Source organism: Lepisma saccharinum, chromosome 12, assembly GCF_977018435.1.
Source record: "Lepisma saccharinum chromosome 12, izLepSacc3.1, whole genome shotgun sequence".
Classification (NCBI taxonomy): domain Eukaryota; kingdom Metazoa; phylum Arthropoda; class Insecta; order Zygentoma; family Lepismatidae; genus Lepisma; species Lepisma saccharinum.
In genome coordinates, this window is record NC_139240.1 from 50,984,967 (window position 1) to 51,003,190 (window position 18,224).

The 18,224-nt window shown below is 38.2% G+C and overlaps 1 protein-coding gene across 1 annotated transcript in view; it reads left to right on the forward strand.

Moving 5' to 3' along the window:
• Nucleotides 1-18,224, forward strand: part of LOC145996472 (protein gooseberry-like) — a 73,356-nt gene that overhangs the window by 9,910 nt on the left and 45,222 nt on the right. Inside the window, exon 2 of the mRNA XM_083132960.1 lies at nucleotides 2,879-3,192. Coding sequence (XP_082989086.1) covers nucleotides 2,879-3,192 — 314 coding nt within the window. The remainder of the gene's footprint in view (nucleotides 1-2,878; nucleotides 3,193-18,224) is intronic.

The window sequence follows — 18,224 nt, forward strand, 5'->3', positions numbered from 1 at the left end:
CGCACCGCCTTTAAGCGATTTCTAGCCAACGGTGCCGAGTGCTGATTTCTATTGTCTTTGTTCTTGTTCCAAGCACAGTAATATGTATACTTATTCACTTTCCTCAAGAAATTAAATTCTCATTGTCACTTTTTTAGTATTATACACCTTTCTCTTCCTGAGGTATAGTGAGGGTTTATCGTTTGTTTTTGTTATTGTTTGTTCTGGGGGTTATGAGCATGTTTATATTGTGATATTATCTATACAAAATCCACATAATCGTAGTTTGAGGTTCGAAGATAAGTGTTGATATGGATATCAGAAATTGAATTTTTGAGTGTTGTAAATTTTTATATAAATTGTCACGATGGTGTTGCCGTTAATGGCATTGAACAAATAAATGATTAATTGTGTAAAGCATTGAAGTTCAAACGTAGAAACGACATTGTAGTTGTTGTAGAGCGATAATGAACAACTGAATGCATAAATATATGATACCCGCAGCGTATTTTTGCTATATTTACTTTTTCTGACACGTTTTGATTGGTCCATTCGAATTTATACACTGACAACAGTCACGTCCGTACGCTAGATGCACTTTTCACTACTGTACTTATTAGCACACCACAGTAATCAATTGCTCGCGCATGCGCAATTATCCTACACGTTCAACTCTTTTCTGTACCATATTTTGGAACGGAGGAGTCTATTAAAAATAATATATCAAAATGTGAAAAAAATATAGACCACATCAAACAATGAGTATTAATATAAACTAAGTACATGTCCTGCGGAGCATTTGCCACTAGGCTATCCTAGGCTAGGGGCCTTATATCGCACAAAAATGAAACGCTGAAGGGACAGAAGTGAGAAAGACATTTGACTATTAAAATTCCTTAATATTGTGATAATAGCAAAGTAAAACAACATATCATGTTCTTGTACTTGCTTATTTCTAGAAAAAAGGAAGGAGTTTCTAGCGTTTAACGTTCAGGGTTCTAAAAAGAATTACAACTGCCCCGTCGGATAGCAGACTTTCTAGTTTGACATTCTTCACAGCGAATGCTGATGTCTTGCAAGAAAATGACTTTGAGTCTCTCGTTCTTCAGTTGGCTGCCATGAAAGCCAGAAGGAAAAGGTTTTTAAGTTAGTGTTCTCTTGTTAAATCTAAGTGTATTGTCTTAAAGAAGTTCTAGTGAATAATGTTTAGTCAGATGTGTCTATTTGTAAAGTTTACATGTGTTATTGATACAGAGCATGCAGGGCATGACAGTGTGAACTACCATAATAAGACAACTGTTAATAATGATGATGATAATAATAATAATAATACCAATGTCGGCAGGGCCCAAAACAAAGCATAGGTGCCCAAATTTTATTAACCCTCCTGTGTAGCACAAGACTGGCGGAGCGGTTAGCACTGCGCGCTACGCCGCCAGGGGTCCCTGCTTCGAATTCCAGCCTGGGCATGGGTATTCTTTATGGGTGTTCCTTCATCAATTTAATCATATCATCACTCATCCTAATCTTCGCGATTAGCCAAAAGTGGCAGAATTGCGAAGTAGAATGAACCAAATGAATTAATCACAAAACTACAAGGTTAGGTTAGGTTAGGTTGCAGCCCATTAATATTTCTTAGTATCTTATCTTGAACACTATGGCTCAGAGTCGCACGAATCATTTAAAGTACCTCTTAAAGCTATAGTAATTTCTCAACTTGCTAGAAAAAGCGATACAATCTAAATCGAAAGAGGCAACGATTGGCGCGCCACTTTCCACGTACGTCTCGGTGAACAACTAACAAGGAATCCGTGGATAATAAGAAAAGGAAACACACACTCCTTCCATAATTTGAAGGTGTTATAATATGCATTATGGGTCGGTAAACTCAGCCAGATTAGTAGACGCAATCCATTTAATTGCGAGGTGGATTAAGTGAGGGTCGCGGCAAATTATAGAGGGGGAAGCGGCCAGCTTTGGCGTAGGAATTCCGGAAATAGTGCAAGGGAAGAAGGCGTTCTCAATGTTCCCTCTGTTGGTGAGTGTACTGCGCTTAGGACCGGTTGCATCATATCCATTCAAAGTCCCGCTTAACCAAGTTCTGCTTAACAAAAGCAGAGGTTGCACCAAGTATTTGGAAGTTCGGCTTTGTTAAGTGGAACTTTCTTCCTCCTGTTGTACGACCTGGAAACAGAAACGGGAGAAAGTTGTATTTTCGATCGTGTTTTGTTTGTGTTTATGGCTCGTGAATGTCTGTTTATAATTTCGAAGTAGGTGCTTTTGTAACTGAAAATATGTTAGAAAACGAGTAGTACTCTCATTTCATGTCAGAGAAATTTCCCCGTCGTCTCTACTTGCTTTGTCCAGGATGTTTGATGATTGATTTTTTTTTTACTTCGCATTTCTGCCACTTTTAGCTAATCGCGAAGATGAGGATGAGTGATGATGTGTTGAAAGTGATGAAAGGGCATTCACAAAGAACACCCATGCCCAGGCCGGGATTCGAACCCGGGACCCCTGGCGTCGTAGCGTGCTGTGCTAACCACTTTGCCATGGAGGCCGACTGTCCCGGATGCCTTTGTGCGGACACGCTTAAGGTGATCTTCAGCCTATACGCTGGCAAAAATAATTGAGCATTTTCTTAGTCAAGCCTGTGTAAGCTTATGGGGAAACTTTGGTCACAATTATCCCCAGAACCTGTTGACAAAAAATGTTCAAATTTCACCTGAGTACTGAGAAAGGATGTTTTTAGAGAGCCACTTTTTGATATTTTAATTTACTGCACCAGCGTACAGAAAATTAATTAATTATTTTTACTGGTGAAATATCGTAATTTTTCACTTTCATCCCTGCAACCAGTTTGACATTTAACTGATAGCAAATTTTTGTATCTTTTCAGGCCAGGGGCGTGTGAACCAGCTCGGAGGGGTGTTCATAAACGGAAGACCACTGCCCAATCACATTCGCCTCAAGATAGTGGAGATGGCAGCAGCGGGTGTGCGGCCGTGCGTCATCTCGCGGCAGCTCCGCGTGTCCCACGGGTGCGTTTCGAAGATCCTAAACCGCTACCAGGAGACCGGGAGCATCCGGCCGGGGGTCATAGGGGGCAGCAAGCCCCGAGTGGCAACCCCCGAGGTGGAGAAGAGGATAGAGGACTACAAGAAGGAGAATCCAGGAATATTCAGCTGGGAGATTAGGGAAAGGCTAATCAAGGTATGTTACATCATGCTTCTATTTACGAGAATGTTCCGATTGGTAGAGAGAGAATTTATCTGTTGACACTGCATTACGAGGGTTGTAGGGAGTTACGTGAAAGGAATAGCAGCAGACAAGGGTTTCCAAAGCCAGAAAGCAGGCGACGGGACTCGATGCGGTGACCATGCGTCACCAAAGTCGCTTGGCAGGTCCTAGACGTCAAAAGGCTGTTCTTTTGTGTTCGCCCCTTCATCAGTTTCATCTGATCACCACTCACCGTCACGATTAGCCAAATGTGGCAGAAATGCTACGTACAATGACAAAAATGCTTATAACTGCAACTATGGAATACGGCAATAACCATATGTTATGACCAGATGTACCGCTGTAAAATTTTGTTGGGATAATAGTTGCAGCGGGGGCGATTAGGGGAGCGTAGGGGGGGCAGTTGCTACTTTGCCCCCTCACTATGACCTCATAATACTAAGCCTTGTCTACCAACAGGAAATAAACGGTCCTTGCCACCCCCACCCCAATTTGGCACCAAATCGCCGCTACTGCAGCCCAGTTAAGTAAAAAGAGAAATAAATCATTAAATTAATTCCTTGTTACATGTAAGAAAATATGTCCGAATAAACCACCTACCTGGATATTTTGAAGGAGGAAAATCTGTTTTTCGCTTCTCTCTACCACTGCCAGCCTTACAGAGATTTTATTGCCTCCCATCATAACCTCCAGTTCGTACACCCAACGGCAAAAGTAATAGTAGGCGAATTGTCCATCATTTTCATTCAATCTCTTTTCAACATGTTGCGATCATGAATTGAAATAAAAACTTGATAAGCAGAGGGCAACAACAACTTCGCATCAACACAATTCCATTTCTTAAAACAAAACAATAATAGAGGACAATTCGCCTACTATTTTCTTTGCCGTTGGGTGTACAATAACATATCTGTCACTCATTGTTTTTAGCTTGTATCAGATAACATTTCAAAATAAAAGGGGGCTTGATCTGCATCTTCCATTTTTCGATAGAAGATAACGCCCAGCATGAGGGGTTAGCGTTCAATTGACATCGTTAATTTGGAATTAGAAAACAAAGCTTATTATCTTCATAGTCAATTTCAGTTAATTAATATCCCAAGTAAAGGATTAATTGAGTTAGCTCGAAAAATGTGCGAAGCAGACTGCAACTTAATTCTTCACATTCTTCTACTTAATCCAATGGACAAAAGTTCCATAAATTTTCAAAACCCTAAGTTATATTTTTATAGTAGAGGTCACCAGCATGGACGTATTTGAGGGGGGGAGGGGGTCCGGACTCGTCCCCCGTAAGACTTACTAAGTACTAAATGTTGTTGTTTAGTCGAGAGTTGTTTAGTTGTTGTTTAGTCGAGAGTCAATTATTTCTTCCGAACTTATTGGAATATAAAGCTTTGAAGGGCAGCACCAAAGATTTATGCACACTACTACTTATATTAACATGCATAAAAATATTAATCAGAATTTTTCTTTTCGTCAACTGGACCTAACATTATTTTTTATTCACTAAATATTCAATTCTTCATGTATTTTACATTCATGTCCTTAATTTTGGCGATCTAAACTATGTGTAAGCTAGATAATGAATAATCAACCCTTGGCTCGACAGCCCTTGAAGGGCCTTGCCCTATCTCCCGACTGCTAGTCTCCCTCCTAGAGGACAGAGGTGTGGAGATCTTCAGAAAGTAATGTAGTGACGTGGAGTCAGCACGTCGAACCCTCAGCCGTTATAATACAGTTCCGAGACCGGGTTACGCTACTCACTCGTAGCTCCCCATTTTCCTCTCGATGGTGGGTTGCCACCGGTCCTATACACAGGCCGAGAACCCAGAGACTGAACCCAGGCAGACTCGAACCCATGTCGTTCCGCAGTCGGAGTCCAAAGCACAGCGCTTTAGGCCACAGAGGAGGACCTAGATAATGAATACGTGGTGTTATATCAAAATCTATCTTTAAAAAAATCAAATAATTTACATATTTAATTTAATATAATTATACTAGGTATAATTATTTTAATACATAATAATAATTATTATTATTGTTATGAGACGTTTGGTTCGTATTCTCCCTCCCCCGTAAAATATATTTCTAAATACGTACCTGGTCACAAGTTAAATTTCACGATTAAAATTTCTCCTTGACTTTCAAAGAATTTTTTTGGACAAGGTGTGCAAAAGTGAATAACAAAATAGAAAAGGCCGAGTGCTCAACAGCATATTAACTGAACTACGTGGCTCAACAGTCCTCTTTATTATAGGACCAGGCGACTTTTTTTCATCTTCCCATCGTCGCTGTTTTATGGCTATCGACACCTGAGCTCGTTACTTTTTCCCCCAATTGCCTTCATGATGCTGGGTAAACACTGAAATTTTGGACCTTCTATCGGGAATCGAACCCGGGACCGCTCGCACCACAGGTGAGAGCGCTAACCACTGGGCTCCTCTGTGGGACTATTTTTTCAGTTCACTAACCCTACGGAATAAGAAAAATGAACAGAAATAACTAATGCTGGATATTCGCCCAGCATTTAAGTATTTTTTCTAATTTATTAATCCTAAAAAAAGAAAAAAATATATGTTTTTTTCTGTAGAACATTAGTTTTTTGTCTTATAATTTGGCGACTAATTTTTCAACTTTAGCGACCAAGTTTGATGCATTAGGAGACAATTGGCGCTAAGTGTCAACGGTCCTGTTTTGAACACTGAATTCTGTCTTGAATTTGGCTGCTTGTAGGGAGTTTTGGTGCCCATGTAAAAGATTAAGGGATATCTTGTAAATTGTAATAAGCTCGAAGTTCATCGTGACATTACAAAGAATCATTCTGCTATAATAACTGTACGTAGAGTGCCACACACGTAAATTTGCCGTTGCGTAGAAACGAATTTTCGTTTCGTCTCCCTCTCTCTTAGCATCACGTGTTCTACCCTGCTCGAAAACCTTCGCTATTGTTGCCATATTGTCATTTCATTCCTGGACACACTCGCGCAAACTTCATTGAAAACAATTGAACAGCGCTCCAGCTCGCGGTTCCCACCGGTCAGCAGGGACGGCAATGTGGCAATATAGCACGGCGTAGTCGTTGCTTCTTTTATGCAGTGCATGTTCATTGGCTAGCTAGTAACTAGTGTTGCCAACTGTAATAATGAAGCACTATTTCTGTCACGGAAGGGGAAAGCAGGTAAAGTGGCGGTGAGTTTTGTTGGATTGGAAACACCATATTTTTATTTTATACTAAGTATTTGACCGGTTTGACGTTGTGTGCGTGTATTGCGTGTGTGTTTGCTAATGAACGTTAAATTCCATAATGCCTCCAGTTCTGTCGAAGTTGAAATCAAAAACCTTGCATAGCCAAGCTCGGGAAATTCTAAGCAATTCAACTCTGGCTCCGGCGGGTGTTCTTGTAGAAATTGCATAGAGGAGGCTGTCATTTTTGCTGCTTAATGCGATACATGTTGTTTTCTGTGTTAAAATTGCCATGTTTTGATGGGTGACCAAGTTCACAGCAGGGCCGGCGGAAGGGAAGGGCGAACCGAGCGGCAAAATTTGAAGAGAAGAAAAAAATAAGCCTATTGAAAACTGTGATCGAGCGAGATATTCTTTTGCGCTGAATAGTATTGAAATAGCATAAGAAGTCTCATTATTTATTTTATATTTTGATGTTTTAGTTAGGAATATATTGATTTTCAATTTTCCGTTGCTGCGTAATGACCGGGGGGGGGGGGTGGGGTCGAAATAGAGCGGCATCTGCCGCCACCTCCCAGGGAGGCAAAATGACTAGCGCCGGCCCTGGTTCATAACAAAAGAAAAAGCCGCGCAGCTTATCGTCTAGTGGCAGTATATGTACTTGTTATTGTTGTCGAAGCCGGCATCCTTTGTAAATGTACAACAAAGGCAACCGACTGTCGCAGATCTCAGAGAGGAAATAATAATACTGTTTGAGGAGGAGTGTTATGGTGCAATTGTAGCGGTTTAACACGTTGGCATGTTATTATCTGCCGTTGCAGTTCCATACCAGTGTATACGGGTTTTGGGAGTGAAAAGTTAGAACGCCACCAGTGCATTAATGCAATGAAAAATAATATATACGTATATATTTTTTTTATTTTGTTTGAAATCACTCAAATAAGGAATCGTATGAAGAAGTCTTCTTTGCAGCATTTTTGGTAATTGTACTTATGTGTTAGTTCATATTTTGCGAATTTTTAGTCCATATGTATGTAGCTACATACAAAGCCACTTGTTAGTACATATTAATCCTAGTCCTGGTATAGTGCATGACGTTTAAAACTCAACGTTAGATAGACCTGAATTCTCTAATTTTATTGTTGTACGTAACAGCTGTGCATCGGAGCACTGCAGCGATTTTTCTATCTGCTCCATTAGCAACACTGCTTCTTTAGTTGTTTCGCGCATCGCACGGCAGAAATAGCTGTGCTGGACTCTACATTTATCCCACATGGACGGACGATGGTACACACTGTGCTAGTGAATATTGCATGTCTTGATCTCTGGTATATAATACTGTAATTCCTGATGATCATGGAATGTACAAAGAGCATTTCGAGCTTAATTTGTCATGTGTGTTCATAATTAATTTTAATGAATCTGTAAAGAAGAATGATAACTATCAGTAAATTACATTACATTTAACACATGCGAACTATCTACATTTTCGTTACGTTTTTACTTCAGACACTTTTACTATACATTAGAATGATTACAATAAGAAGCACATTTATATGAGAAAATATTGATTCGACCGTATCCTTTCTCCACTGTTTATCTTTGTGTGGCCGGGAGCTGCCATCTTCTTATTGTCTCTTTTAACAACATCTGGAGCGAATTTACAATACCGGACCCCTCCCCGATTTTTGTAATATTTCGCATATTCAGTAATTGAGGCCTGCTAATCACGAATTTGAAGTTCAAATTTGGGGGTCACGTGTAGAAATTGCAAAATAAGCGAAATTGAGTGGTCCGTGATCGGAACAGAAACCGTGGATTTCTCCAAGAAAATAATGTTTATTGCAATATTTTACGTTTTAGAACGAAATTAATATATTCCTGATATTACTACGACCCCAAAATTTAACCATGTTTGCCTAACCTAACCTAACCTAACCTTACCGAGAATGGTTCGTGGGGTTATCCGTGAATGGTTTGTGGGGCTACCCGTTCATGGTTCTACGACCCCAAAATTTTGACCTAACCTATCCTTACCGAGAATGGTTCGTGGGGCTATCCGTGAATGGTTCGTGGGGCTATCCGTGAGTAGTTTGTGGGCCACTTGCGATCACGGACCGATACAAAATGTTAGTTTCGTAGCACTATAACGGCAAAATTTCCTCACTAAAGGCGCCATTTTCAGACAGCGTAACTGATTGCGAACGTCAATTGTTCATATCAACAAACATGGTTCCCATGTTTGTATACGGAGAATGATTGCGAAAATTGTGAAGCATATTTTACAACTTCTACACGTTAATGAACAATTTCTACACGTCACCCCCCAGATGTTAACCTCAGATAATTGATCGGGAAAAAGTATTTCGTGAGTATAAGAAGTATGATAGAAATTACGGAAGGGTCCGGTATTGTAAATTCTTACCCAACATCGTAATACATAAAGTAACTCTTCACATGAAACTGTCTTTCTGATTCATGTATTCACTGGCGTACGCAGGGGGGGGGGGGGTGTACAGTTGCATCCGAAATTTTGGGAAAATCAACATTTTCAAATAAAAAGAGTAAAAAACTTGGAAAAACCAGAGTGATAAATGCAAATTCCTCTTAAAATGACCCTCGATTTGTTATTTTTGAGAGTGGAAAGTTTTTAATATACTAAATATCTTATTGTGTATGCCGCCCTCCTAGAAAGCAGCCACTTTACAATTCTAGATTCTCCCGAGGAAAAAAAATCTGCGTACGTTTATCAGTTAGTTTTTGGTGAAATACATTGGCATGGACCAACCGAGAGTAATGGAATTTTCCGAATTTTCTCAAAATATCTTTGAAATAGTAGCATTACTAATAAAACTCGGAGAACTTTTCATTCTTTGTCAACCTATTTTATATCGCAATATTTAAGTAGCAAAGGTTTCCATTTCGTGTCTACAGATGGAGCAGAACTGTTATGTAAACAGTTTACTGTACCGTGATATAACGATAAATTTTGTAATTATGAACTAACTAAAGTAATTAGAATATATATCTCGGGAAATGAGATAGCTCTCGTGAGAAGTAAGTGAAAACTAATTTGATTTGGTTCAGTAGGTGGTGTGGACACTCTCGTCATACATTGCAAGTGGTGGGCAATTTTCAGTTGGACATAGTGTTGCCCACGAGACGAGACTTTGGCCTGTCTCGTCTCGTGGAAATGCTGTCTCGTCTCGAAAATATTCGTTTGTCAAAGGGAAACATGATCAATCTCGTCTCGTCTCGAATTTTTAAAAGCCTGTCCCGTCTCGTCCCGTGGGCAACACTAGTTGGACACGTCACATAATTTTTAGGATCTACCCTCAGAGAACTAAATGCATCATATCGATTGATGCACCAGAATGCATTGATTGATACATTAAAATATGTTTTATGGCTTCTGCAAAGAATGAGATTCACATTTGATGCATTTGGGTGCATTTTTGTATGTCGTGAAAAAAACACAAAAATGCATCATTTGATTCAAGTGAGGACTTATTACAGTCGAGATGCACTTCAATGCATTAGTTGATGTGTTTTGATGCACCTTGATGCGTTTTCATGCACCAGAATGCATATTTTTCGATGATGCACTTAAACGTTTGTCTGAGCTACATAAACTCTGTAGTTTAAGTGCATCATCCAAAAAGATGCAGGAAGGTGCATCAAGGAACATCAACTAATGCATTCAAGTGTACCTCGACTGAAATAAATCAGCACTTGAATCAAATGATGCACTTTTGTGTTTCTTTCACGACATACAAAAATGCACCCAAATGCATGAAATGTGAATCTGATTCTTTGAAGAAGCCTAAAACACACTTTAGTGCATCAATCGATGCATTCTGGTGCATCAATCGATATGATGCATTTAGTTCTCAGAGTGTACGCGTAAGTTTGCACGGTTTGCAATCCAGTCTGAATAGAAAATATAGATACTCGAGTTTGGATCCAATTAAAAATTAACCAGTAACAAACCTACATAAAACGTACTACATCAAAATTTAGCTTATTCAATTCTGCGTTAATCTATGCTAACCAAATTTTTTTTTGAGTATGGCTTCTATTTTTAATCGTCGTGAGAAGATAAAAAGTGTATTTTTTTTAGTTTTGAGAACGACTCTCGCTTTGAAATGCTATAAATAAAAAAACGAGTTATCCGATCGTTATGAAATTTTAGTACAATGTAGGCAGAAATGATTTAAACACAATCTTAATTTTCATATTTCTAAAATTTGTCAAAAATTCGTTCTTATCAATTTTGCGAAACAACGTTCTCTTAGTATTGGGTAGCGTAGCGTAGATTTTTCTTTCGGTTTCTGGATCACGTTGGCACTACCCATCATGCAAGCTGCTGGCCGCCACTGTATCGTGACCGCCGAGCTCCGTGACGGAGTGGTTAGCACAGCGCGCGACGAGACCAAGGGTTTCAGATCCATGCCTCGCCGCAACCCAATTGCGCACGCTTTAGATCCAGGATTGCGCACAAATCTCACTGACCTATTTTGCGCACAGATTTTGATCGAACGTTGCCACTTTGATAGCTTTAAAATCTGTGCGCAAATCTGTTTTTTTTTCCCCTTTAGACAAGAAGAGAGAGATAAATTAGAAATAAAATAGTAAATCATACCATTTTACTCAAACTCAAAAAATAGGTTAGGTTAAGTTAGGTTAATGACTGCAAAAACACGTGTAAGTCCACACACACAAACAAACACAACAGAACTGAGAACGGCTTGAGAACATTTTACATCTGACAACATCGCCTCATTTTTTTGTGCGCAATCCTGTACATTGTGACAGCTTGTCAACGGCTTATCAGATACCACTGATAAAACCGAAAAAGTGTGCGCTATCCGGCTGTAGCCCCATGTTTTGGCATGGGTGTTCTTTGTGAGTATTCCTTCATCACATCATCACTCATCCTCATCGTTCGCTATGGCTAAAAGTATCAGAAAAGCGACGCGAAATAACAAAAAAAATCAAATCAAATTAGCGTGACCAATTCGTGATTTTTCTCCCTTTTTTCGACTCTCTCCCCTCCACAACTACTTATCATATTTCAATATTTTTAGTACCAAACTGTAGTCTAGGAAATGCCATACAATTACTGCGAGCTTTGTTTGTTAATCTCTGAAGGAAATGTAGTTTAGACAATGATTCGGTAACACCACAACAACGACAAAATTAATGTTTCGTCAGCCATATTAAAATGCGTTGGCTGATTTCGCTCAAATGCAATACCATACCGGTCACCCAAGGTATCTAAGTACTTTGTGAAGTTTATTTTTGCGGCAGTTTTGGTGGTTACAATGTTGGTTAGCTGGCAACACTTCGCAAAATATAGATAGAATTGAGAGCGTTTGTAACATGGAGAAATTTAGTTCGTCGACTTGTTGAGCAATTTCAATCGAATGCAGCACCAGATGAATATAATAGGTATAAAAATTTCAGCCCAAAGCTCTAAATTTATCCCACTTGTAGTCTAAATATGTTTGAATTCCCCCCGCTTAACTAACCACTATATTTTAGAAGTGTTATTGCAGAAATGTGGCCCAGATAATACCCTAAATTTGCTATGTTTAGTTAGAGTCCAGCACAGTTAATTCTGCCGTGCCATGCGCGAAACAACTAAAGAAGCAGTGTTGCTAATGGAGCAGATAGAAAAATCGCTGCAGTGCTCCGATGCACAGCTGTTACGTACAACAATAAAATTAGAGAATTCAGGTCTATCTAACGTTGAGTTTTAAACGTCATGCATTATACCAGGACTAGGATTAATATGTACTAACAAGTGGCTTTGTATGTAGCTACATACATATGGACTAAAAATTCGCAAAATATGAACTAACACATAAGTACAATTACCAAAAATGCTGCAAAGAAGACTTCTTCATACGATTCCTTATTTGAGTGATTTCAAACAAAATAATAAAAAAATATATACGTATATATTATTTTTCATTGCATTAATGCACTGGTGGCGTTCTAACTTTTCACTCCCAAAACCCGTATACACTGGTATGGAACTGCAACGGCAGATAATAACATGCCAACGTGTTAAACCGCTACAATTGCACCATAACACTCCTCCTCAAACAGTATTATTATTTCCTCTCTGAGATCTGCGACAGTCGGTTGCCTTTGTTGTACATTTACAAAGGATGCCGGCTTCGACAACAATAACAAGTACATATACTGCCACTAGACGATAAGCTGCGCGGCTTTTTCTTTTGTTATGAACCAGGGCCGGCGCTAGTCATTTTGCCTCCCTGGGAGGTGGCGGCAGATGCCGCGCTATTTTGACCCCCCGGTCATTACGCAGCAACGGAAAATTGAAAATCAATATATTCCTAACTAAAACATCAAAATATAAAATAAATAATGAGACTTCTTATGCTATTTCAATACTATTCAGCGCAAAAGAATATCTCGCTCGATCACAGTTTTCAATAGGCTTATTTTTTTCTTCTCTTCAAATTTTGCCGCTCGGTTCGCCCTCCCCTTCCGCCGGCCCTGCTATGAACTTGGTCACCCATCAAAACATGGCAATTTTAACACAGAAAACAACATGTATCGCATTAAGCAGCAAAAATGACAGCCTCCTCTATGCAATTTCTACAAGAACACCTGCCGGAGCCAGAGTTGAATTGCTTAGAATTTCCCGAGCTTGGCTATGCAAGGTTTTTGATCTCAACTTTGACAGAACTGGAGGCATTATGGAATTTAACGTTCATTAGCAAACACACACTTTTACATACACACACGCAATACACGCACACAACGTCAAACCGGTCAAATACTTAGTATAAAATAAAAATATGGTGCTTCCAATCCAACAAAACTCACCGCCACTTTACCTGCTTTCCCCTTCCGTGACAGAAATAGTGCTTCATTATTACAGTTGGCAACACTAGTTACTAGCTAGCCAATGAACATGCACTGCATAAAAGAAGCAACGACTACGCCGTGCTATATTGCCACATTGCCGTCCCTGCTGACCGGTGGGAACCGCGAGCTGGAGCGCTGTTCAATTGTTTTCAATGGAGTTTGCGCGAGTGTGTCCAGGAATGGAATGACAATATGGCAACAATAGCGAAGGTTTTCGAGCAGGGTAGAACACGTGATGCTAAGAGAGAGGGAGACGAAACGAAAATTCGTTTCTACGCAACGGCAAATTTACGTGTGTGGCACTCTACTTGAGTTTGAGAAAATGTAGTCCAAACAAAGTTTTGAAGAAGATGGCTCGTAACATAAGGAAAATATGTTATTTCGCCAACTACTACTCTGACCGATTTCGCTAAAATTCAATACAGAACAACTTCCCAAGGGTATCTTGCACATATTAAATTTTCAATCCCAAATCTCGAAATTTGCTGCCTTAATCTTGATCACAAAATTGACGATAGCTGCCAAGCCAATCAGAACGGTAGTATGATCGTGCTGTGGTTTTACACAGTAATACTTTGTGAATAGGCAGGCAGACCTACGTGAATTCATTGGTCCAAAATTGCATAGTCCTATTTTCATTTCTATCATTAAATCACGCGTAGAATCTTGTACAATAATTTCGTTGGTCCCGATAATGCAATACAACAAAAAATACAGAATATCTAATTGTTATATTAGCTTTTCCCCGCTTTATCAGATAGTATACTTTTATACTCATAGAGGGCAGTACAGTGGTATCCTAAATTTAAGTTTATCATAAGCCCGATATGTTAGAATGTATTTCAATAATGTTGATAAAATTTAAACAACGCACTTTAGTCCTGGAAGGTTGTTTTAAAATGTGGATTCTAATTGTTTTGTTTTATGCAAGATGAATAATAATATAATGTAAGCACATGACAACATTTGATAAGTTTTATATTGTTAGTGCGTGTACTTAATAAAATTTCGTGCGCAATGGAGTTGTCTCTATATGACTCGGAGCTAAGAGTAACGTTATGAGGATCATTGTTAAAGACCGGATTTTAAAGGGAAAAAATTTCCTCAAAAAAGGGGGAAAAAAGGACTATAGTTTTTGCACTCCACTAAAAATGCTATTTTAAATGAGAGCGCAATATATACCATTAATATATAACAAGGGATACATTAGATTTCGTATTAATGTATCCCTTTTTATATATGGATTGTGCTTTCATTTAAAATAATATTTTTATTGGAGTGCAAAAATAAACTTTAGTCCTTTTTCGTTTCCTTTTTTTTTAAGGTAAAGTACAGCGAATAAGCTTACCATCCGTTTCGATGAAATCTTCCTAGAAACAGCTTACCATAGATTCCACAGCTTGCCGCCACTTCTATCTGGCTTCGCCATTTCACTGTCACACAGTTAAGCTAAAACTCTTGTAAAAAACTTCACAATAAAAGTCTAAATCTAGCAGATAAGTACACTTTCAACCCAACAGGCGTGCGTTTGTTGCTGCGTAAGCCCAGATCGCATTGTTTCAACAATCGCTGTAACGTACTCCCAACAATCGTGAAGGGAAGGTAAGGTCACGCTTTCCTCGAAACAGCACCAAATTGTTGAATGTTTTGTTTAGAGAAAATAGTACAAAATATTTGTTATCTTGTCAATTAAGGATCCAGAGGAAAATGTTTTGAAAAAGGGGAAGAGAAGGGAAGTCAAAAACATGTAATCTTGTTGGTGCAAGATAATTATCAACATCGTTGTTATTTACTTCATGATCCGTGTTGGATAATAAAAAAGGACTTGCCTTTAAAATCCGGTCTCTAACATAATCATCGTATACAAAACGTGGTAAGGTGGAGCTTAAGCATGGCATACAACACCTGGATCTCTATTTTCGCTAATAAAAGTAAACAAACATTCGGTGTTCTAATATGTCGGTACACATTGCACTTCGTAATAGAGCATTGTAAACCATACATTTCATTTCCTCATTTTTCGTAGCCTTTGACCGGAAAAACAGAAGAATTTTAACAAACTTAAATTTTACTTTCATTTTGTCCCGAAAGCAAACACAAAGGTTCTTCTGGTACGTTATATGAAGATCTAATATGCAGAGTTTAGAAAAGAGTTCTTGATGAAACTTGTTCAGTCACAGGTAATTCTGGGCTGTAACACTCCAATGGATACATTGCAACCCAGAATTGTGTGGAGAAATAACGCCTAACTGCCATCAAACTACCGTAAAGATGACCATGTTACAAGTAACAAGGTTATAGCCAGTTACAAGATGACGTGTGGTCAGCACGACGAATCCCCAGTCGTTGTTGTTGGGTTTCTATGACAGGGTCACGCTCAGTGATGTGCCGTAGACTATAAGTTTACGTCTACATGCGTTGTCTTCACGTAATCTACGCGTAGATTACATTAGGTTATAGTCTACATAGACTACGTAGACAATCTAAACTGCATTAAAATTAATTTTCAAGGGTTTCATGAAAGGAAAGTGACATTTTCAACTATATTGGTTCTTAACGAAATTAAAAGAATCGTATTTACAACAAAATTTCTCTTCTCTTCTATTATCAACTATGGAAGAAGATAAATAGTATGCAAAAAACAACAACAGATGGCAGTCGTGAGGCAAGAGTGGTCTTCTTCCCATAAAACACTAGAGTATTTCCTATATTAGGTTTCTTCTTAGGTGAGAAATTGTTCGAATTTGGAAGAAAGAGTACGAAAAGTTATCCTCACACATCAGCAACTGATACGCAATATAATTTTGTTTTACTTCCATGGCGCCCTTTGCTAAGTTAACACCTTTTGCCATGTTGTTTACATAGATTACGTCATCTACGTATATAAAATTGTCTACGTGTAGAATGCAGACTATCGTTGTTTACGCGTAGACGCACATCACTGGTCACGCTACTCATTTGTAGCTACCCAATGGGCCTGTCAACGAAAGGTATTGTAGGTGGCAGCACCCCTGTTGTGTCCCCACGCTTTTGATGGGCAATTGTTCTTCCATTTAAATACATGGGTAATTTGTAGCTGAAAGTGGAAGTTTAATTTTACCTTAAATTCAGAAATTATGTCTGAACATGATAGTCATTGCTGTAAAACCAATATTTTAAGAAAGATGATCGTCAACAACAGAAAACATATCGGGACTCAAAAAAATCTTAAAATGTGCACAGCACAGCATTTGTTTACGTCACTTGCAATTTTCACAATTTGAGTGCTTTAAGTTGTGAATCCGTTAAAGAATGATACATAATTCTGTACTGTACTTTTATTTTTATAGTTGTTACTAATAAGTGACTCCTCTTCTTTTTTTTCATTATGTCACACTTTTCGACATGGCTAGTAAATATGGTCCTCTGTTTTCTATACTATTTATCGAGAATACTAGTTATTACAAAAAATATTTTATCTTCTGTCTCACGTCTCGCAACCTCTAGGGAGTTCTTATTTAGAGAAATTATAATTTTTAAAGTGTTGTAACCAGAAAATAAAGAACGAAAGTTAGAGGGGAAAAAGTCTTCTTAATACAAGAAAAACATACGTCAATATTAAGTTATCGGATAGAGCATTAGTGTATAATAATAAGTATCATACACATATACACTTAATAATTTTTTTTCTCGATAATTTTTGGGAGTTTCTCCCATTCCTATCCCCGCTGTTGAATTACACAAACTCACAACCAAAAGAAATATAAAGCGTAGTGTAAAGATCTACATTTCTGCATTATCGACCCATGGTAGCTAAGGACGACCCAAGTGACGTCAAGTTTAGTGTTTTTGTGCATAAACATATGATATTTAGCTCTCGAGCTACCCTGCTGTTGCACTAATTTTCGGAAACTTATGACTTGCTACATAATCTTAAAGATTTACCAAACACATTTTTATTATCGATTTACATGAGAAACTCTTACCTCCGGTAAAAATAAAAATTTCAACAACCACTTTTTAGCAATGTAAAGCTTATGGCAAACAAATGACGAACGAAATTATTTTGGGACAGAACTAGGGTGACCATGCGTCCCGCTTTGACCGGGAAAGTCCCGTTCCAGAAGCGTGTCCCAGTCGTCCCGTCCATATTATTAAGAAGCAACCATTTGCCCTGTTTTATAAAAGTCTAGGAGTAAACTTGAAAACCAAGTCTAAATTTGAGACATTTCATGCTATTATATTAATAATAATAATTATTATAAATGTTGATGGAATTTTTAAACTACCATAATGGCAGCATGGCCCGGATTTTGATGACATTTCATCTTTTAACTGGTGCAACGCAGACATTGCTAACTAGTACAGAAATCCTGAACACCCTCCTCAGGTTGAAGAAATGTAATTTTTTAGATTATTTTTTTTACCATTTTTTATTTTTCGGTCATTTTTTAAAATTTTGCGCCATTTTTAGGTCATTTTTTAAAATTTGCGTCATTTTTAGGTCATTTTTTTAAAAAAATTGTGTCATTGCATGCTGAAACATAAGAAGTTCAACAATTTCTATTTTGTCTGAATGTTATCTTGCGGTACTTACTCTGTTTAACTACAAAACCTGTCTGAAAAACGCGAAATGCAACATTGTCGAGTTTCTTATTCACAGTCCTTGCAACACACCAAGGTGAAGAAGCAATTGTTAAATTGTTTGTCTTGGAATATATATACTATTTTCAATAAGCAGATTGAGTTTCGTACGAATTTTTGAGTAATTTTTCAAAGATTTTAGGTCATTTTACAGGATTTTTGTTGTCATTTTAAAGGTCATTTTTCAAAGATTTTTAGGTCATTTTACAGGATTTTTGTTGTCATTTTAAAGGTCATTTTTCAAAGATTTTAGGTCATATTACAGGATTTTTGTTGTCATTTTAAAGGTCATTTTT